The 22,930-nt window shown below is 41.7% G+C and overlaps 1 protein-coding gene across 1 annotated transcript; it reads left to right on the top strand.

Moving 5' to 3' along the window:
* The first annotated feature begins 7,578 nt into the window (after window positions 1–7,578).
* Window positions 7,579–21,705, top strand: ETNPPL (ethanolamine-phosphate phospho-lyase). The gene is made up of 13 exons (XM_069013323.1): window positions 7,579–7,752; window positions 9,577–9,695; window positions 9,855–10,014; window positions 10,884–10,958; window positions 12,426–12,519; window positions 13,521–13,637; window positions 15,340–15,422; window positions 15,918–16,143; window positions 17,005–17,159; window positions 17,893–17,982; window positions 18,194–18,324; window positions 19,199–19,266; window positions 20,129–21,705. The coding sequence occupies exons 1-13, from the start codon at window positions 7,697–7,699 to the stop codon at window positions 20,258–20,260; spliced, it is 1,506 nt and encodes a 501-aa protein (XP_068869424.1). The 5' UTR covers window positions 7,579–7,696; the 3' UTR covers window positions 20,261–21,705.
* The last annotated feature ends 1,225 nt before the right edge of the window (window positions 21,706–22,930 follow it).

The raw sequence follows: 22,930 nt of genomic DNA, 5'->3' as shown, positions 1-22,930 counted from the left end.
TAAGCACTGTATGGAATATGTCTGACATACATGGTCCTTGTCTTCATATTCATAGACAAACTACAGGAAAGCTTTCTTTCAGGATGCTTTGGACAACTTTTTTTTTTTTTTCCTGAGGTAAAGCATGAAATGTTAAATCACAGAGCAATGATACAATGTATTTTTTGATTTATATTTTTATTTATTGCTGATCTTGATGTCATATTCTGATAGTGTAGCAAAGCAGAATGATACTCTTCATCCAGTTGTTTATATATTCTTTTAGTCTATGGTGTAAGTAGTATGAATGAGTTTCAGAATGATCAAATCCATATATCTGCACATGTGTAAAGTATAGAGTTTGAAAGGAGTAATTCTTAAGATTGATGTACAGTGTGGAAAGTTAGCAGTGGCCCCACTGAGCATTGTGTCCATGGATGGGGTGCATGGGACCCCCAGTTGCTTGGCGGTGCAACAAGAGAGACAAAGCAACCCAAATGAGATCAGAAGACCTTTGGTCCTCATGGGAGGGTGGTGCTTGTATGGCCAGGGGCTGTGCCAGGACATGTGGCTCAGATCCTGGATCCCCATGGGGTGTTGAGAGAGTTGTTCCACTGACCGCCCCACAACTGGGATCGTAAACCTGGCTCAGCCATGCAAGGCTCCTCCCTTGGCTGTGCCTCCCCATCCCCAGCAATGACCAGGGGACAGAGATGCATCCTCTCCTTGAAAAGCTCTTTGAGACATGCGGGAGGAAGGACCCAGGTGTTGTGCTTTGTCACAAGGGGAATTTTACCAACTTCAGCAGTGGGGTTTTGCCTAAATCAGGACTACTTCAGTAAGAACTGCAGAGATATTCTCAGCCTATTTATTGAAAGTGATGAAGAGGTTCAAGGCATGCAGAAGTTGACCCTTCCCTTCCAATTTCCTGATCTCTGCTGCTTGACCATCTTAAATTATATTTTAAAATCTCTGTGTTTTACCTAATGAGATTCTTAAAATTTCACACTAAAGACTCACACAAAACACATCTGCAAAGATAGTGGTCAAAAGAAAGTCTAATTTGTAGACATTGCAAAAATTCTATTTCAGTGACTGGAATTAAAACTAACATTGATTTTTTTTTTTCCTTTTCTGCAACTTGTTTTTATGGATGTCAGTGTTGCTGTAATGTACAAATGAAGGTTTTCTTGCACCCTCTGTTATTAAAGTATTTTATATGGTGGTTGGATTCATTAAATGCAGTTAGAAACAAGTGCCTGCCGCCATCATTTCTGAAAAAGATACAGAAAAAATGGAGTTTGTATTTAAAAAAGAGATTTGGAGTGTTGTTTTTGTTTCAATTTATTTTTAAATGCATCCAATTATCAATGCTGCTTGGAAATTGAATTTTCTTTGAAAGCAGGGGGCCTTAACTTAACCTGGGACCGTTACTGTTTTACTTGTTTCTATTTAAAAAAGAAATTGTATGAATTTCCCAGATCCCATTGGTACTTGCACACTTTTCTGAAGTATTATGGAGAGTTGGGTTGGTGAAAGAATGTTTTACATATTGTTAACATATATGTGGATATTCTTATATTATTGTACATGTTTGGGAAAATATCACACAACTTTAAAAATGTTGCTAATAGATGTATGTATCTGACTTTTTCCTTTGGAAAATATTATATATTTTTATTTGTATTTTTTACTTTTTTAAGTTCATCTATATGTGCCGTTATTTTTGTATTGCAAATGGTCTCATAAATGAAGTAGAAGAGATAAAAATACAAAGAAAAGTAATTTGGCAAGGATTTCAATGCTTGGGGGGAAAAGTGCATGGGTCAGCATCATATTGTCAATACTAGAAATACTTTGAGTGTCTTAGCACTGTAAATATGTCACAAGACCTCTTTTGATGAATAGTGTAAGGAATTGAAAGGTTTTAATCACCCATTTTAATTTGTTATTATTTACCACTTTCTTGTGGCCACTGGTCTTGACTTAATTGAACTCGATCAAACAGCATGCTTTTGTTTTTATTATTAAAATTTCTCCATGTTTTTCAGTTGAATATTGTTTTGTTTTCTTTCAGTTTTGTACTTCAGGTTTTGTTTCTTGCTTGTGAGAAGTTGATCTTCAGAATTATTTTTACACTATTTATGATTTATTTTCATAATGTAAAACGTGTGTAATTATTAAAATCTTAATCCAACCATTGGTGCTGATTTTGAATAGTTATAAAGTTCTTAATGTTGGTGCAAAAAAGTGTTCTAGTCTGTCTGGATTGGAAAACGTGTGTGCTGCTTTGTGCCAACCTGGAGTTTGAAGTCTAGAGCAAGTTGTGTCAGACATTTGCACAAAAATCAGGGCCTCTGCCACATGTTCTATTTTCCTGCAGTGTGCAGTAAGAAAACTCACCTTCCTCTTCCTATTCTTAATGTGTCTTTCCCCTTCAAAGTAGAGTCTCTTCCGTTATCTTTTCTAAACAGGGAGCATGGGCTATGTGAATCCACAAATCATGTAAGGAAGTAGCTTTGCTGCAAAGCTTAGAGCCTTTCCTCGCTCTGGGAAAGTTGCAAAGATCTGTGTATTAACCCAAAGTTGAAACTATTGCTTAGGCAAGTTCAGAGGCACCCTGGGATATAAAGAAATAAAGCTGAAAATCACCAGTCTCCCCTTTCTGTAATTCTGAAGGTGAACAATAAACCTGACCTGCTGAGAAATAAAGATGAGTGCAGGCAGTGTCTCAAGTAGCAGTGCAAGCTAGAAAATGTGAAGGTCTGTTTTCCACAGATTCAGTTTGTTCAGTAATGATGGAACATAATAATTATTGCAAAATTGTATATTTTTAAGCACCCTGGTTTAAGAAGACATACATTTGCAGGAGTCTTCTTGAAAAAAAAGATTTTAAAAAATGAGAAAACACAGGGGAACAGCTGTAATTTCTTCAACACATTATTTAAATGTTTGGATTTTCTAAATCTCAAAACATTTCAAACAGAATACTCCACATTGTTTCCTTTTCCATCACCTCAAAAATGGAGTCACTGTAGGTGGAGAGAATTGTAGGTGGAGAGGTTTGGCCTCTAGTATTAATTCTTGCTAATCCCCATAAATGTCCATTAATCTTATCTAGCTCTGCTTTAGACTCTTGGAGGGACTAAAAATGTCTTTGCTCCCACTCCTGGATGAGGTACTTCCAGCTTCTGCATGTGCTGTGCTCTGCCAGGCTGGGCGTGTGGCCCTGAGGGCTGCGAGTGCTGCTGCTGCCCCAGCCAGGCAGCCCTGACCCAGGTGACATCCTTGCTTCAGCCATGGCCACTCTTGCCCTTTTCTTGCTTCCCTCTTTCTTCTACTTTCATGGAGGAATGCAGTTCTAGATGTCCTGCCAGAAAAGAAGCACATGTGTTCTGGACTGCTGCCAGAGCAAACACCCTGTGGGTTTCCCGTTCAGTCCTTTGACAGCATCCCTGTTATTTTTCACTACTCTGCTCCCTTTCGAGTTTTAGATGCTTTAGAGCCAAACCTCAGGTAACCAATATCCTATAGCCTTCACATCCTACTGCACTCATGGGGTGTGACTTTACTCTGGCATTGCCTCCTATTCACACGTCTCCTTCATAATTTTGGGATGTGCCAAAGCACATGCAGGACTGCATGTCAAATGCCTGCCACATTGGCCTCTTTTTTTTTTTTTTTTTAAATGGAGCTTTAATTAAATACTTTAAGGCTATTATGCAACTCTGCCTTGTGGACCTACTAATGCTGCTAATCCCAACCCGAATAAAAAAGAATGCAACCGAAGTGGCTTTTTATGTCCTCATCTCACACAGTTTCACCTTGTAGTTCAATTATAATAACCACACACAAATGTTTAAAAAAACCAAAAAACCCAAGGAGCTGACAAAGCATTTCATGTTCCAGCAAAGTAGTAACAACTTCACCCAAAGAAATATTGAAAGAAAACAAACAAGGGAATGCCAAAAACATTTAAGTCATGTTTCTGCAAGCAGTCCTTCTGTCTTCCCGGGGTTACTAATTTGTCTTCCTTTGGCTTCTGTGAATTTCCAGATGGAGTACTCACAGGGCATCCTCCTCTCCCACCTCCTAGATGCAGTAAAAAAATACAGTGGTTTGTTTCATATATATGTATCTATATGTATGTGTGTGTACACTCATATGTAGGTATATATGTATGTACATCTTCATGTGTCTACTTGAACATATATAAATATGTATATATACATGGCCAGTAGAGTTCAGCAAATACTGTGCACAAACCTCTTCAGACATAATCACTGTCTGCTAGTATAGTTGTACTCAAGCTGCTTTAGTTTTTCTCCCAGATTAAAGGTGGACACAGCTCCTGTCACATAACCAAGATGCAGGTTTTGTTCATGTGCTTATACCAAGACAGAATGTTCAATAGTAATAAATACCTTGATTATTTCTGTATGTGCAGTTACAGCTTGACCGAGTTTCCAAAGTGCCCACACCTAAGCGGAGCTGCCACGAGGTCTCTGACATCACCTGTGGCTGCTCCCTCCTGGAGCTAACAAGTACCTGGTAACTTTTTGCCAGCTTTTAGGATCTCTCTTCTATTTGGTATATTAAAATTGTTGTGAGGTAATCGATTCTGATTGAGATAAAACTGATAAAAACAAATGTTGATGACACACCCTGTGCTTAACTGACTTGGGGCCCTGCTGGACCGGTTGCTGCATGAACTCGCGGGCCAAGTCCATTCCCTTCCCAGAGCAAACGCCAAGCAGCTGCCTGTCCCTGGGAAGGTGCAGACAGGTATGGTTTGTCCATCTTTAAATTTCTGTACTGACACAGATCTTCAGTGCAGATCAGTTTCCACAGCAATCCATCTGCAATGGGTTTGCTTCTCAGGATGCACCAGCAATATATTGTTTTTCAGGGGAACTCCTTCACAGTTAAAAACTGAGCCAGAGGCACCTTACTTGGGTACTTTGGGTAGCTCTTAGAAATATGTACTCCTTTTCATCCTTCATACAGGAAGCCAGGCTGCTGGTTTCTGGTACTGTGCCAGGACAAAGCCCATATACAAGCATGGAAAAAAGTAAATTAAAATGTTTGGAAAGCAAACAGAGCAGGCTGGAATAAACAGCATGTTTTGGTTTGCGTTTTTGGTTTTTCACTGAAACACAATATTTAAAAAAAAAAACCAACACAACTATTTTTAATCTATTCTAATCCTGCTATGCAGAGATAGCTCCCAGTATTTACTGCATAGCATTATGAGGGCAAGTGGTGCTGCAAAGGCCTGTTTCTGTGTCAGGGTCTCTGCTACTCTTGGGGGAGAGACCTCCTCTGCTCTACACATGAGACTTGGCAGCCTTACTCCTGCTCGTGGTATCAAAAGAGCATGAAAGAACTAGGAGCCAAAAGGGAGGGATATTTTCTTGATTGTTAAGCCCCTTTCCATGGCTTTGAAAGAACAGGGAAACAACCTCCCCCTTCTAAGAAGCTACTTCACCTACCACTTCAAGCTTTCTGGGTGAAGTTTGCTATTGCTTCAAGCAATTACTAAGCTAGCTGTGAACAAACCTGCTTTTGCTAAACCTGAAACAAAAGCCCTGATACAAGGCTGTCAGTGCATGCTTCTAAAGAAGTAGCAGCACAGTATTTTGTATATCCTTAAATATATTTGTGGTCCAGGGTTTCTGTGTGAGCAAGACCAGGCAGATAAGCAGCAGAGATTTTTCTAGTCTTGGCATCGGCAGCAGCCCGGGAGGAAGGGACAAGGCTGTGCTCGGCACCGACAGAGGGCAGGCACCAGCCCAGTGTGGGAAAAGCATCTCTCCTGAAATGCCTTGGGACTCACAGCCTTGGATGCTGCCATTCACTGCCTGGCCCCAGCCTTTCTGTACATTGCTGGCACAAAGGGATTGCTGCAAAGTCCAGTATATAAGGTGTAGTACAACTTGAACTGCATCCACCCTATGCTAAATATCATTCCCAGTTTTCAGAGATGCAGGCAAAATGGAAAAGCATTGCAGAGAGCATTCCTGATAGGCTCTAGCCTTGGCTCTGTTTGGAGGTTAGCAGATCTAAATGCCTGTTCTCTTCTTGAGCCCCATCAATGAATCTCATCGTTGCCTGTACAATACTGCCCTAGCTGACAGTTTTGGCAACTCCCTCATGTCTTTTTAAATCTTTCTGCCTGGACAAGACACTGAAGACAGGCAGCAGCTGTCTCTGCTGGGATATAGAGGTGGAGCTGCTATGACTTCTGCTACGCTGTTGGTTTGTGAGATGAGGTTTCCAGTGGAGCAGTACAGAATGTGAAAGCTTCAAATTTAACACTGAGAAAGCTCAAGCAAATGACTGGATGGAAAAAGTGCTGTCTAGAGAAGCAGAAAGGTGGCTTGCTGGCAGAGATATCTAAAAAAAATGTAAAAATTGGGAAGTATGTTTCTTCAATCTGCACAATTTGGGATGACTTGCTGGATACTGATCAAGAAAAAGGAAGTATCATCAGCACAGGAAATGATGTGGCTTTACATATGCTCTCTGAAAGCTCTTCCAAACATAGTGCTGCAGGTGGCACAGACGAGCTACAGATGGGGTGGCAGGGCTGTGGGCGAGAGTTCCTGCTGTCTGTTCATGCAGCTCAAGGAGCAGCCTCCAGAGGAGATGGTGCATGCTTGGAGGTAAATCTGTGGTGTTCCACCAGCAGCTCTGCTGTTTAGAAATGTGATGCCATTTGGTGTGAATTCTGTCCTTCTTCCCCCATCTTATTCTCCCCTCTTTTTATTGTGGGCTTTGATGTCCAGTGAGATGGTTATCAAGTATAACCATGAAGAAGTGCCGCATTCGAGCGAGTCACATCTGTATTGCTGCTGTGGTTACAAAGTGATCAAAGACTAGGTAGATTTAGATGTTGCCCAGACTTAAGAGTGAACCAATGTATTTGAGCACCAGGGCTCTTTTCTACTTACATGTACAAAACTCGGCAAACTGTAGATCTTCCTAATTTGCTTCACTCTACAAGAAATGGGCAAATACGGATACTGGCTTTGATTGATGTATACAAGTAGTATCTCAGCCTACTTTTACAAACAGATTTTGGGCCATAAGAAGCACAGAGGGACATTGAATCATGACCTTGATTTTGATTAAATAATCCGCTTTGTGTTCCTCCCCATTTGCCCCCCGGCATATTTGTGGCAGCGGCGCTGTGGCCACCAGAATGACCGACGACTGGCAGGAATGGTAGGATCGCCCGTGGGAGCTGAGCACCCGCCCGCCTCTCCTGCCGCCCCCACGCACCAAGTCTGTTGTTTTGCGAGTCTGTGCTGGTTTGCATCCCTAGGGAAAACAAACAAAAAACAAACAAACAAAAAACAAACCAAACAACAACAAAACTCCAAGGCACGGGGCTCACCCGCGGCTGGCCCGCCTCAGCTCAACAGGAAACACGAGTCCCCCGAAAGGAAAACCCAGGGGGATCAGGGGGATGGGGGAGCGGTCGTAACGGGACGTCCCGTCCTGTCCCGTCCCGTACGCCGGGGAAGGCGGGAGGGAGGGCGGCGGGGAGGAGGGGTTTGGCCGGGGCCGGCGCCGGCATAAGAGGCGGGGAGCCCGCCGGCAGCTGGGACGGACGGTGTTCTCTTGAGCCGTGCCGTGCCGTGCCGTGCCGTGCCGTGCCGTGCCGTGCCGTGCCGTGCCGTGCCGTGCCGTGCCGTGCCAAGCCTGCGGCGGGATGGAGGAGCTCTACAGCAAGGCGGAGACCCTCGCCCTTCGGAGGAAGCACATCGGGTAGGGGCGGCGGCGGGGCCGGGAGAGGGGCAGAGGGGAGGAGGAGGAGGAGGAGGAAGGTCAGTCTCTAGTTGACAGCGCCCGTCCGGACCCGCTCGGCGCTGCCCCGGGGCTGCTAGTGCTGGGCAGCCCCTCCGGCCCCGCGGCGAGACCCAGCGGGGAGGGGGACGTGGACACACAGAGGACCTGTCAGCCCTCTGGCTTGGGAAGTCTCGGGGCCAGCCGGCATTCCCTAGGTGGGTGGGGAATGCCGTCATTAAAACACTGCACATCAAACGCATCATCATTCACTTTTCCAACAGATCGAAGCAAGCAGCCAGAATGTGGTACCCAGGTGTATGTCTAAAATGTGGCTGTGCAGGGTTGGGGGTTTTTGTGCATGCACCAGCCGTCTCTGTTGAATGAAGCTGTGGCTATTCCTTAAGCCGAGTTTAACTGAGGGACATGCAGGAGGGCTGCCAGAGGTTGTGATCTGAGCAATAGCCCTGGCTGTGCATGTATCTGATCCCTCTGTACGGCAACGTTAGTTCATACATGATGAGCAGCTTTAATTATTTCTTCAGTGGATGTTGCCAAGTGAAAAGTAAGTCCAGGTTGTAAAAACAGATATATTTTGCTCATCGCTTCTTAAATGTGTAGCATATATAGAAAGTTTACTAAAAGTTCGTAACTAACAAAAGATTCGTTAAAGTCATGGCCTCATAAAGAGAGAAAATCAACTGCTTTTTAGGGGCCAGCTCATTGTTAAGGGAGTCCTGCCTCAGCAAGGATTGTAGGATTGAGCAGTGCTGGGCAAACAAAAAAAAAACAAACTTGCACAGAATGAACTGACAGGTTAGAGAAAGAAACCCGTGGTCAAGAAATGGCCAATGATGGTGGACATTGCTTTCAAAGCACAGCAGAGAAATAGCTGAAGATGTCAGAAAAGAACTATGCAATAGGGCTAGAAGCTGTGAGAAAGAAAGCAAACTACTTCAGTATCCAGGAGTCACATTCAGGCTTTACAAGTTCATAACCTCACTATACCCAACAGTAACTCTCAGACTTACCTGGAAACAACTGTGTTTATCCAAGGTCATATAAACACCACTACAGTTCAGAAGACTTTCCTTCTGCTCAGTAATATCATTCAACATAATTACATAGTTGGCATATTCTCCAAGAGTGGGGGGAGGGCAAAAAAAAAAAAAAAAAAGTGTTTAAGGAGTACTTTGGTTAATTTTATAAGGAGCTTGAGTTTTGCTGGAAGTCAGTGTGATTTAGATGCTTATAAAAAGCTGCTTTTAAAGGTTTTATCCAAAGGAGACAGGGTGAGAATGTGAGGTTTTTAGGACCTGCTCAGCACCTCTGAAAATAAAGCCTGCAAGGCATTATTGTTTTGTTCTTGACTGTGACCTCTATATGCTACAGTCATCCATTGCGTAATGATTTTTTGGCTATTGTGTAAAACAGTGCTTAACAGCTTACTTTAGTCCCAGTGAGTTACTTGGCCATAGATGTCTGTGAGGCATGTAAACAAACAGAACTATGGCCTAGGAACACAGCAGGACATATAAGGATCTGAAACGACGTGCAGACACTGCTCTCCTGTGAAATCAATTGCAGGCAGTCAAGCTTTGAGAACACCCTTATTAAAGACCAACTTCTGTTCCCATTGTGCCTGGGGAAATGCATGCCTTTTCACTGTGAGCAAGAGCCCCTGCTTGACCACCAGCTGAATGACTCACAAGCTCTTTGCAGAAGAGAAGAATCAACCCCCTCAACACTCAAAGGAGAGGGGAAAAATGAGAAAACTAAAATGGTGTTATATTTATTCTGTTTTAGGTCTTCCTGCAAAGTTTTCTATGCCAAGGACCCTCTGAAGATAGTGCGTGCTCAGGGCCAATATATGTTTGATGAGAAAGGAGAGAAATACTTAGACTGCATCAACAATGTTGCACATGGTAAGCAGTTTGGCTTGTGAGACTGCTTCCATTCCTTAATTTCCAATAGGGATCGGGACACATTTCTACCCAGTGGTGATCACAGTGCTTCTCTGAACGTCCTTCTGTGGTTCAGTAACTGACTGCTTGCAAGTAATAACTAATTATTTTCTTCTTTAGTGGGCCACAGCCATCCGTATGTGATAAAGGCTGCAACAAAACAGATGGAACTTCTCAACACAAACTCCCGCTTCCTGCACGACAACCTTGTTCAGTATGCACAGCGTCTCACAGCCACCCTGCCTGAGAAACTCTCTGTTTGCTATTTTGTTAACTCTGGGTAGGTCTGAATTGTATTTTTTTATATGACTATTTTTAATGACTATTTTGCTCCTGTTTCAGACAGACACTCAATGCAGCTTGGTCTAAATCTTACTAAGTAGGACTTAGTAACATGCAACAAAAATATATCCAGTACTGATCAAAACTTACTTCCTATTTGCAGCCATCATATTTAGAGTGATGGCTCAAAGCAAGAGAGCCAAAACATGAAACTGGCCTGCTGAATGCTGTGCAAAAAAAGTTTGGGGAAAAAAGCAAGAAGAAGAAATTAATTCTGCAAATTGGTGAATGTTATATACAGACTGATGAATGCCATCTGTAAATTGACAGATAACCTTGGAATCAAGTTAGTCTTCTTTAGGCAGTTCAGTAGTCTGCGATCACTTACATGTCCAGAGCAGACAACCTGCAGGGACATGTGAGCAGAGGGACTGTGACAGATCAGGCTGGAACCTTGAGTCTTCAAGATTTGTGAAGTGTGAAGATTTGTGATGGTGCAAGCACTGGGGAGAACAGAGTTGTGGAGTGTGGGAGATGGGACATTGCTTTTTGGGGATTAGTGGCTACATTGTGTTCTCAGTTGCAAATTGGTCTCCTTTGTACCAAGGCGAGGTAAATATCTACAGGCAAACTGGGGGAGGGAAATAAAGCATCTCTTTGTTTGCTGTTTATACAAAGGGCTGTTTTTTCTTTGCCCCCTTACATGGCACTTATAGTCTCAACCTTAGCATTGTAATCTATAGAGTAACAGAGTCTGCTGTGTTGATTTATTATATCCATGAGTCCTATGCCTTGTCTTCTGTCAGAATACCCTTTTAGCTGGAAGCACTTCTTCACTGTTATGCTGTTGTGTCTGTTACTATGCAGGTCTGAAGCAAATGATCTTGCTTTACGACTGGCTCGGCAGTACCGTGGGCACCAAGATGTGATCACCCTGGAAAAGTAAGTACGCAGAGTAGCTCGTGTGAACGCAGCCAGCAACTCCTGCCATTACTTCAGAAGCAGCTTTGCAGCAACCCCCTGCGGTTTGTACTCCACTGCCTGCTGAAAGAAAAGTTTTGTTGCTTTTGTCTTAGAACAGGTCAGGAAATCCCTTTTTCACATTTGGATAAACACAAATTTTGAAGATCTCTGAAAAATAAGCTTGTCGGTCACCCCAGAAGGTCAGTCTGTTAGAGGGCATTTCCCACAGAGACTCCCAAAGCAATTCAGGCCAGAGACTTAAATGCTGGTTTCAACAGCAGTGAGTGGTCTGGCTACTGGGCTGCTCTAAAAAAGGGCTTTCTGTTTGTCACGTGTTGCTGGACACGTTTCATTTTGCACAAACAAATACTCAGTGATCAAGAAGAAAGATCCTGTAGTTCTGCAGCAGTGCTGCAATGATACTCAACTCTCCTCCAGTGAACACAAGTATGCACACAAAACCAAGTGGCTGCAAAATCAGGAGCCATTGAGAGGGCTGACAGCCACAGGGTAGGTGGCTGACCACATTTCAGGGTTTTCCTATCCTAGATGCAGCTGTAGGTTTGGTGACTATAGTACTGGATTTTCTTCTTAGATTGTGATTAGAAAGTCCAGACAGAGTAATTGCAAGGGCACATGTCTCTATCTGAAAAGCACAAAGCTTATTTGACTCAGCTGTGTTCAGACCCCTGTCAGCCACACACTAATCTGTGTGTGTTCTACTAAGAGATCGTGACACGTCTTTGATTTGGTTTGAGGTTCACTTTGCTTCAAGTTTATGGCTGAACAAAAGTGTTTATTATTCTCTCAATTAATGCTACATGCTTTAGGTTCAAAAGGCTCTGGCTCCTCATTTCTAAATCAAATGGCCTCAGTAGTAGCCAGCTTTAGCATACTAAGCAGTATAAAACTTTTTTATTCAAACAATATCCTTTTCTTGACAGTGGGTTCTGCCAAACTCTCTCTCCTGCAGTGCCAGCAGGGCAAATAGTGGTGTGCTGCATAAGGTCCCCACTTCTCAATGCAATGCACACTCCTGAGAGTCTTCACAACCATGTTGGAGTCTAGCTTGCAAAGCTTGGGCTGGCCAGAGTGGGGCCCATGGGTTGGAAATGAAGGAGCTGGACCCACCCTTCAGCTCCAGGTAAGGCTGCTAGGGCAGCCACCTCGAAGTCAGTGCAGTCCAGGGGACATCATCTTAGTCTGTCCCCATGCTGGCACTTGCTTTTATCCTGTTTCCACTCTTGCTAGTGAATTAAAGTCCACAGCAATTTCATATTGTCTTTGAGGGAAAGCCTGAGTAAATTAAATCAAGATCCCTTCACAAACAATGCTGCTGTGTTGCAGATACAGTTACTTATTCTGGATTATGTATAGGCACAGTTGTAAATTTAGCTCTTCTATACATTTGGTGAAAAGTGACTTGGATATTTAACACTCACGCAGTGCTTACCATGGCCATGTTACATCTCTGATTGACATCAGTCCCTATAAATTTAATCAGCTGGGAAAGGACAGCAAGAAGGAGTATGTGCATGTGGTAAGTGTGGTTTCTGTTTTGGTTTGGGTTGGGTTTTTTTGTCATTTTTTTGCCTGTGATGCAGCATATTGAATTACCCACTTCTGGAGTAAATATACTTTCATTCTGTTTTGCTGATGCTAGTGTACATATGCTTGGCTGTTTTTCAGTGGAATAAATACAGCAAAATTGTTTGCCTTTGGATTTCTAATCAGGTGTTCAGCTGTGAGGCTGATTTCCTTCCTTTTGCTACAGGTTTTCTTAGTCACTGCATTAGTTACACAGTTTGATGAAATTAGCCAATATCCATTGAGTTGGTTTGGCTAAAAATATGCAGGACTTTGAGTCTAGTTCCAAAAACTGGAAAGGCAGATTGCACAAGTTTACACAGATTTGGGTATAGGACTCATGGGTGTCTAAGGGAGTGTGATTTTTCACCTAAATTTGTGTATCTTAAAAAGATAAAAATTTTTTTCAGTCCAGAAATATACACCAAGCAGGCCTTTCCTATCTAGACCTCCTTGCATTAACTGCACTGCCAAAGTTTTAAACCTTTTTAAACCACTTCCTTTCTCTTATTTACTGAACCTAACACCATTTGTAGAGGCTTGAATGTCCTACAGATTTGTACCATTACTAAAATGCTGGAAGGGAAGTGACAGACTGGAAAACCCTGCTCTCCAGTTGCAGAAATGGATCTTCTGCAAGAATCTGAAATAAGGTGGTGGATGGGTACTCATTATTGTGTCTTCAGGGAGAGGAAGGACAGTCTTGAAAGGTGGATGAGGTAGATGATGGTTCTTAACAACAGCTGCTTTCAGTAATATTGAACGCATGACAGGCCCAGATTGAGTTTAAGCTCCAGTAAGCATTTTTGCAATTCAAAGCAAACATCCAGGCTGTACTAACTCCTATCACCTATTTGTGTGGAAAGCCAATAAAGTGGAGCAATAGAAAAGAAAGTAAATGTTTCACAGAAGGATGGCCTTTATAAAAACAAATAAATGAATTGGTCTTTTCAGGCTCCTTCTCCAGATATCTACAGAGGGAAATATAGGGAAGACCACCCAGATCCAGCAAGTGCTTATGCTGAAGAGGTGAAAAAGATTATTGATGAAACACAGAAGAATGGACGCAAGGTGTGTGTTTTGTGCTCTGGAAATGCAGAGGCTTCATCTATTTATTATGGCATGGGGGCATGTAACAGGCAACTAAGGACTTGTTTCTTTCCCAATTTCATGTGCTTCCCTCTCCCTTCATTTTTCTGCGACGGGTTCTGTGTTCAAAATGGGCCATTTTTCTACCTGATGCTCTTACCATAATTTTTCTAGGCATCAATGAAAGGATCAATAACACAGTTTTATATAAGCAGATACAATCGAAGCTGTTAAATTTCCTATTTTATGCATTGACTTAGTAGATTGTAAATATTATAGGGAAAGGTTTGAGGTCAGCTGAGAAACTACATCACAAATTCTAGTAAGCATATATAAAAAATTCCAGGGCATGGAGAAAATGTATTGGTTAAAATCTTGATACTACATTTCTGAGCCTATTTACTTAAGATAACTTCAAAGTCATATAAAAAGGTGAAACTTTCAATGACCTTGACAAAACCAGAAAATTTCTGAACAGGGGTACCTAAAATGTGTGTTAATCTTTTATATGATGGCATTAGTGTGTTGAGACTTGTAGGGCTTGATCCAAAACCTGCTGAAGTCCCAGAAGACTTCAGCGGAGACTGGAACATGTTCCCTTCTAGTCCAACGGACTTACATCACCCTTCTTTTAGTTTCTTCATCAATTTCTTTTTTTTATTCTCTACTAACGGATAGTTTTGTTTTTTCTTCCCTTGTTTCCTTTCTTTTGCATATTTCTTAGGTTTTGGTGACATAGACCTGTGGCAGGACAAGTTGTGCTAAAGGCTAAGCCTCACATGCTATGGGACGCTTCGTACTCTTTGGCCGTATACTCAAATGTAGTGTACGGTTCTTTACACGTTACTGCTCGGCCTTGTTTCCAGGAAGACTGCACCAGCACAGAGACCTCTTGATGCTCAGGGAGGGGTTCACAAGTGGTGTGGGGATGCAATCCCTTAAATAGCAGACTTATGCTGAGACCTTGGGGTAATATCGTATCTCTGCTGCATAGACCTCTGCTGTTGACAAGAAACGAATTTTGATGTTCCAGTGTGTCTGATCTGCTGTTCTTACACTTCCTGACTTGAAATAACTTTCTTTTTCATTCCTAGCAACTGGAATTATTTCATCTGTAGACTTTTTCTCTTCTTTTGTCAAGTGCCTCGTGCTGACAGTTTATTTGCATAGTTATTTGCATTAGGCAGGGGTGCCCAAAGGCTAGCCGCAGGTCATCTTACAGTTCAACTTCTACCCACCTCTACCTGGTGTTCAGGATTCAACAAAAAACCACATATACCTGCAAGCTTTATTAACTTATTAGGGAAAATGGCACCCACTGTTGTGTGTCTCCTGTAAACTAACATCTGTAAATAAATTTATGTAGCTCCCAGGAGCGTAATTCAACATCCACTGACACCAGGAAGTGTCATCCAATTCAACAGCTATAGGACAAGGGCTTAATGGAGATCCATGCATTCCCATCAGGCTGCAAAGGTGGCCCTGGCTACTGCAAATTTGGGCACTCCTGATTACAAAGTGAATAAATCCTTTAGCCATAGCTGTTTTCAAGACCCCTCAGTTGTCCAGCCCATTGCGTGATTAAATAAAGGCCCACATTTAAACATTTATTTCTAGAGTGTTAGATATCTGTGCCAAGGCCAAGTAGATGAACACAGCTCTCACATGAGTTTGTCTCTTGTAGATTGCTGCCTTCATAGCTGAATCCATGCAGAGCTGTGGAGGCCAAGTAATTCCACCTGTGGGCTATTTCCAGAAAGTGGCAGAGTACGTACAGCACTTCACAAGGCATAAACGGGAAAATTAACCAAAGAAACAGCTTTTTTCACTATAGACTTATCTAATCAATTCAGCTGTTAACCTTTCCTGGTTTTGGCTATCTGTGGTTCATTTCTTATTGAAGAGTATGATTTCAGTTCAATTTTTTTAATGGAATATCAGCTAATTTTTTGGGGTAGATAATTGCCATTCTTTACCTATCTTTAATCCTCAGCCATAAATTTGATGGAAGATGAAGTTAAACCAGTTATAATCCTGCAGTACCATTGCAGTACTCCTATTTGACATTAAAATGTCAAAATTTTTCTTAACATGTAGCATACTAAAAATTCCATAGCTATAAAATAGCTATAACTGTATTCTTTCTTTTTTTATTGACTTGGCCTCACACTGCAGAATTTCTGTGATGCAGACTGCCTTGTCCTTTATTGCCTAGCCATGTTCTGCAGCACTAGACTTTCAAACTATTGTGTTTGTTTCCAGGTATGTGCGTGCCGTGGGTGGAGTGTTCATAGCTGATGAGGTCCAGGTTGGCTTTGGCAGAGTTGGGAAGCATTTTTGGGCATTCCAGCTACAAGGTGAAGACTTTGTGCCTGACATTGTCACCATGGGAAAGCCCATTGGAAATGGACACCCTATGTCTTGTGTGGTCACAACAAGGGAAATTGCTGAAGGTTTTGGTGCTTCTGGACTGGAGTATTTCAATACAGTAAGTTCATAGGTGAAGCTTTGCCTTTTTTTTTCTTTTGGTGAGCATTTAGCAGTTAGAAGTTTTCCAGGTGATCCAGATAACATCTGCATCCATCACTGCATCACACTACTGAGAGCTCGAGTCAACCACAGTCTAATATCTAAAAGCAAGTGAAGAGGCTTTGAAATATTCTCTGTATCAAGTGGTACATCATCACATGGACCAGCACAAGCTCTCTGGCAGGTCATGCATCTCAGCTCACATCCATACAGATAAATTCTTGCTTAGGTTTCTTTCCCTCTCCCCCTCTGAAATGTTGATCACGTAAAATTTAATTTTCTAGGATAGGCTGTGGTGGTGGAGCTCATGCCCAGGCAGACCTTGCTCTGCAGCTGACACCTAACAAAACAGTGACCCTTTAGGAAACATTTCATCTGTGTGCATGCCACAGAGGTTCAGTCTTCTCATTTACTGAGCCCTCTTTCTGCTCCTGTGACTCAGCCTTCTTCCCAGCTACCACAAACTCCCCTGTTTTTAATAGAGTTTATACTCTCTGGTTCAAAATATATCAAATCTGTCATCCACTTGCTCTTCCCAGGAGCATTTTGCCTGCACATGCAATCAGCTGAATGCTTCAGTCCTGAAATCTTCAAATTACTGCAACCTGAAGCTGAGGAAGAGGGAGCCCTTCCCTTGCCCAAGTGTAGGGGACAGTGTTCCACAGCCTGAATGGCACAAAATCCCCACCTTTTCAAGCTTTTCCTCATGACATGCCAAGCAGAAGAGGGCAAGTGAAAGCAACATGGATAGCCACAGAAGAATGTTTTGTTATGATGGGTTTTGATTTAGATGACATGTTTGTTTTGTCTTTGCTATCAGTTTGGAGGCAATCCAGTGTCTTGTGCCATTGGCTTGGCTGTGCTGGATGTAATAGAGAAAGAAGATCTCCAAGGAAATGCCACACGTGTAGGAAATTATCTCCTGGAGTTGCTGGCTGAGCAAAAGGAGAAACATCCCTTAGTAGGAGATATCAGGTGGGTACATTACAGCAATGTAATTCTTTCAGAGAAGAAAGTAACTATGCTAGAAAAAGCAACAAACTTGGTGTAAGGGGAAACATGTCATGATTTTGCTACACCTCTCTCTTAAAATGGACTACCCAAAACTGGTATTGTAAGGCAATACTTTTTTTAAAAAAAAGTTGTCCATCCATCTGCTTAATTAGTTACAAGCATAGCCACTAGAAAAGTTCTGGGAGAGTAGGAGAAAGAGCCATCCACAGGCACTAAGCAAGCTGTCCACACACCACTGTAATCATGCAGACCCTGTTAAAATCTCTGGTCCATTTCCTTGGGAGACGTTACTATGGATTTTCCTCATTTCGTGTTACTACCATGGCCTTCAAGTTTTTTGGGGGGAAAGGGTTGGGTTGTAGGTTTTTTATACTTCCTTTTTTTTCATTATTTGTCTCCTTGGCTTGAGATTTTCAGGATAAGAATGAAAGAAAATTATTCTGTCATTTTTATCTGGCCATGTAGCTTTAATGAGCCAGGTAAACTTATTTATCCAGAAATATCTGTTATCCCATTTGACTGTGTGCAGTCACCAAAAGATGACCAAAGATGAAGTCTCCTCTCTCATGCTCCTTCCCCTATTTGTCCTCTAGGGAAGGGAATTACAGTGTTAGAAACAGGTATTGCATTTGCAGCAGAAGGCTTGGGTTACTAACACGATTTCACTTGTCTGTACTTTTCTTTTCTACTCCAGGGGTGTTGGATTGTTTGTTGGAGTGGATCTGGTGAAAGATAAGCAAAAGCGAACACCAGCCACAGCTGAAGCCCTTCATCTTATTTACAAGTAAGTAGTTCTTAAAGACTGTGTGCAGTGATCAAACCCTCCTAATATTCTCCAGCAGTTAGTCATTAATTGAATTTTAGATTTGTGTAGTTTTTGGTAACATAGTACTTAAAAAAGAAAACTTTCAACATCTGTCTCAGCCTGAAGGAAGTGACAAGACACAACACAGTTTTATATCTGTGTCTAACACAGGTGTTCCCTCTTTCCACAGACTCAAAGAGCGTCAAATCCTTCTTAGTGCAGATGGACCCTACAGAAACATTTTAAAATTTAAACCACCAATGTGTTTAACAATGGAAGATGCAAAACACGCAGTGGAGACAATTGATGCGCTTCTTACAGGTATGTGTGTCTTAGGGCTCAAAGGAATACTCTTCTTTGTTCATTTCCCAATGAAACACCATCATAGCCTAGGCCATTACATGCAAGGAAAAGTAATCATCTGCATTTCTTGCCACTCATCAAACTGCTGTTCTTAATGCCAATTATTATAAATAAATACAAAGCCCCATATGTACTTCGTCCAAACTTTTAGGCAAAATCCTGCTCTTGAGCCATTCTCTCACAAACTCAGTGTTATTACTCATTTCTGGTCACATATGCTGTTTGTTAAGGAGTGAATATATTAATTCAGCACAGGCCTGAAACACACTGCAGATACACTGGTGTAACTTTCCATAATGCGCTCTACCTTTTCTTTTTTTCTTTTTGTTTGTTTTTTAAGTAGTGTACTGGAACGTGATTGTCTCACTCAAATTTAGCCTGAAGGTTTTCAGGTTCTATTTGTCTTTTACCTGAGGACCAACTCAGGGGAAAATAACATCACTTATACTGTTAGTATAAGGGCTCTTGGAGCCTGTTATACATGAAATGCTCCCATCTTCTGAGAATATAACAACTAAAGTTAAACTTCCATGAACCTGCTGGACAAAGGCAGAATTCTGCTCTGAAAGGTCTCTCTGATACCCCTGGGCTACAGTCAAATTCTTAATTTTATTCTGTTCTCTAAATACCCCCAAGCTATACAGTCCTGATAGATTAATCACATTGCCACGAAAAATGTTTTAGGAAGTATTCATCACTCTTCAGTTTTTCTTCTGCGTGATAAATGCCCAGAGGAATAGCTGATTGTTTTACTTCAGCCAGCTACTAAATATGCTTACTTACCACCCCCCCTCCTTCTTTTTAATTTAATTATTTTATTACTTTTTTTCAGAAATGGAAGAGGCCACTGGAATGAAGACAGAAAATAATGCATCTACAAATGTACAGTGTAAAAGAAAAGTATGTTTTAAAATTTTTTTAGCTCTTTTTCAGATAGGTGTTTGGCAAAGCAAGTGTAAATTACTTTGGTAGAGCATGCCTTCATTTTTGGTAGCGTGAGCAGCTCTGTGCCTTGCAGCTGAGCTCAGAGAGTAACTCACAGCTAGAAACCTGAGAGGATTTACCCTGTCTCACTGGGGTAAATCTAAAAAGAGCTGAGTAATCCAGACCTACAGCATGTTATAGGCAAGCCCCTCACCTTATCTGCCTGTATGCAAACAAGACCAACCAGACTTTGGGCTGCATGAAGTCATGAGCCCAGCAGTCAGCAACTACTGGTTCTTGGTATTACATGCTACTGAAAGATATTTGACTTTCTAAGCCAGCCTGCAGCCTGGAAGGTGTCCAGGTTTTCAGAGAGTTCCAAGGGTTTTGTTTCCACCACAGCTCCTTGAGCATGAATGGCTGACATGCATCCAAATTAGGACTTCTTAGATTGCAGCTCCAGCTTTGGATAAATCACATATGATTTCTCACACCCTTAAAAACATGTCACGCTCTATACAGGAAAGCTTGCTCAACTGCCCTTTGGTGGGTTTTGGTGGTGCTGTGGGGGTGGGAACGCAATAGCTCCGCTGCCTTGGGGTGTAGTAATCAAGCAGAGACCTGATGAGTTATTGGCTATATACCTAGATTTTACTAGGTTTGGAGTGCAAGCCTACTCTTACAGACATTTATACACAATCAGTTCAATTTCTTTCAGAACTAAGAAGTTGTGGCAGTAATAGAGAGTCAGGCAGAGCTACCTAATGGGAACCAGGTCCAGTGGCTGCCTGGTGGAAGACACACACATGCCTCCACTGACATCTCCTTTCTGTTTCAGACAACTGAAGAGAGTTCTCCACCAGAAGGTGCAAGTGAAAGCATCGGCCACATGAATGGAGCTGCCTGCCGACAAGAAAATGAGATTTATTCAAAAAAACGCTCAGTGCCAAGTAAAAGAATAAGAACATGAAGAGGGAAAGTTTCTTAATTTGGTTTGAATTTGTGTCCATCTTGCTTTTGAGATAAAGAGTGCAATAGTCTGAGTCCTAGGATCTGTTTGAGGCCTAGTCATGCCTTCCATAAACTGGCTGAATTCCTATTAGCTTCAGTAGGTTTAAAATACTTTTTCAGATACATGAGAATTGTGCCATGTGGTTTGAAATCTAGATGTGACAGAATGGACAAGTGATACAAAAATACCTTGGTGCTGGTGGCAGGCATGACATAGGTACACAGACTTGGTCGAAACTGCAGATTTACCCATATTACGCAGAATCTGATTTACTTAACTGCCATAAAGCCAATCCTATTAAGTTTAAAAATATATGCCTAACATGCTAGTTATACAATATTTTAAATTTCAATATGTAATATTGAGATGTTAATTACTTCCCATGTTTTAATGGCTGAATTCACTAAACAATGCTTGAGAAAGAAATTCTTATTATCTTCTAGTGTAACTTAGGTCCTATGGACCATATTCCCAGCTGATGTAAATTGGAGTAGCTTTGCTAATGTCAGCAATGCTCTATTAAGAGTCTACCACTCTAAGTGTAGAGACAATGTCTATGCAGGGCACTCTCACTATAAATTCAAAGAAAATGAAGAATCTAATTTTCTATGAATAAAGTGACTTTTATAAATATTTATATAGAGTAAGATTTTAAATTCTTTTTTCCAGAAGTGTATAGATTGAATCCTATGAGTCTATAAAATATGCACGTAAAGTATATATAATTTCAAACACACTGATTCATTGAATTTAACCTGAAGGTCTCTCAAAAAGAGGTTCCCAGGGACAGCCCAGCTTGCATTCCCATGGATTTTAGTTGTTTTGAGAGTTGTGGGAGTTACTACCTGATCCTGTCAAAGCAGTGCTGGTACTTTCTGTCAGTGATGATGAAGAGTTGCACACCAGTTGCATGGGATCCTGACACATAAATGCTAACACTGGGTTGGTTACTAAAAGGAGAGGACCACTGTATAAACCATGCATGCAACCAGTGCCTATCTGTGCTGTAGATACTTCAGCCTGACTTGCCTCGTTGTCAGTGCTAAATTTCAGTGGCAGCATACAAGTCCTGCTTTTCTTTCTTAGTACATGCACAATTCCATGCCGTGGAGGACACTGAGGGCTTTCCAAATAATTTGTACTTCAGAAAAAAATAGAAAATGTATTTATTTCCTCTTCAATGTTAATACCCTACATTCTGCTGTTTCCTAATTGCTCCTAATGATCCTACTGATATGACTGAAAATTTAGCACTTTATCTAATTTCATGTTTTCCACAATTTGCTACATTAATATTGATGTTTCTGGTGTAACGCTTTCCAACATCCTCAAGCTGACTTATTTTCTGTTTCATGATCCTTGAATAATTCTTCCATAAAAATAAATCTCTTGTTTGTAATGACGATGGGTTTTTTGTTTGTTTTTTTTTTTTTTTTTTTTTTTTGTTTGTTTTAATTTTATTCTTCAGTAATGCCTATTTGCTGAGGGAAGTAACTTCAGTTTTAGCTGGAGGTTGTCCCCATGCCAAAGCAGAACTGACTAGGCTGTGTTTCCCCGAGGCACTCAGCTGTTGGCAGCTCTTACCCTTTAGGCCAATTGTTGCCTCAGCTGCCACAGTTCATTCCCTGCTAACTGTGCACCAGGAAGGACACCACAGGTCTTTTCCAAAATGAAACTACACAGAGAACTAAGTGAACCTAATTTAATATGTCTAAAGGTACAGTTTAAGTCACTCTGTGTATGGAGTGCCACTTCTTACATTACACCTCATCCACTGTGTGCAGCAACAAGCAAGCAAATACTTGTGTGATATATTAGAAGGCTTAAGCTCAAAGGCACAGAGCCCACCAGTCTGTACTATGACACCAGCTGTTGTGGCGGGTCATTAATATTTAATTTTCAAAAGTATGTCAAAGAAATAGACTTAAAAAATCCAATTAGCCTAAATCTAAGGTGGGGGGGGGTGGTTTAAAGATTGCAGCCCCGTAAGCACAAGGGGCCTGTGCCTCCCTACTTCTCCCTGTACCTGTGCCTTAGTTTTGCTCAAAATATTTGGAACAACCATTGGTGCAATTCACTTGTGTTTTTCACCCAGCTTCTGCTTCACAAGTCAGAAAGTTCTCTACCTCTTGGTTCTGCTCATTTTGCAAAGTGCAGGTTACCTAGAAAAACTGAGTGTTCTATTTTCTTTAAACAAGAGAGGATATCACTCCTATGATGCACACTAAAAAGAGCCACTATCATTTAAATGGAGGAAAAAATCCAACAGTTATCATTCCAGTAGTCGAGCTGGATCTACTGGACTTCAACAGTGTTCCAACTCTATATCTCAGCTGCAAGATTATGCACATTCCCTACTGCGGAGGCCTTACTAATTAAAAGAGCCTGACTAAAGGATGAGAGAGTGGAAGCAGAAATAATTAAGGCTAAACACAGGGACCACAGTTCCAGTCAGCTGAACTGATCAAATATATTCCCTTCGCTAAACAGGCAAGGCTTTTTTTCCCCTTTCTGACTCCATTTCCCTTTTTCTTCTTTCTACCTCTCCTGTCCTGGCTGTGCAAGTCCTGGTTTTAGCCATGTAATTCAACCTCCACCCTAGTCCTTCCAATCATCAGACATCTCCAT

This window comes from Aphelocoma coerulescens, chromosome 4 (genome assembly GCF_041296385.1).
Source record: "Aphelocoma coerulescens isolate FSJ_1873_10779 chromosome 4, UR_Acoe_1.0, whole genome shotgun sequence".
Taxonomy (NCBI): Eukaryota; Metazoa; Chordata; class Aves; order Passeriformes; family Corvidae; genus Aphelocoma; species Aphelocoma coerulescens.
Note: the sequence above shows the minus strand (reverse complement) of the source record. Positions and strands in the feature narration are given on the sequence as shown.

What these genes read in the sequence shown, in the direction of transcription:
- ETNPPL (XM_069013323.1), top strand. Translation starts at nt 7,697, where the DNA reads ATGGAGGAGCTCTACAGCAAGGCGGAGACCCTCGCCCTTCGGAGGAAG. An exon ending in CTTCGGAGGAAGCACATCGG is followed by an intron (nt 7,753 to 9,576) that starts GTAGGGGCGGCG and finishes ATTCTGTTTTAG; the next exon opens with GTCTTCCTGCAAAGTTTTCT. An exon ending in ATGTACAGTGTAAAAGAAAA is followed by an intron (nt 19,267 to 20,128) that starts GTATGTTTTAAA and finishes TTTCTGTTTCAG; the next exon opens with ACAACTGAAGAGAGTTCTCC.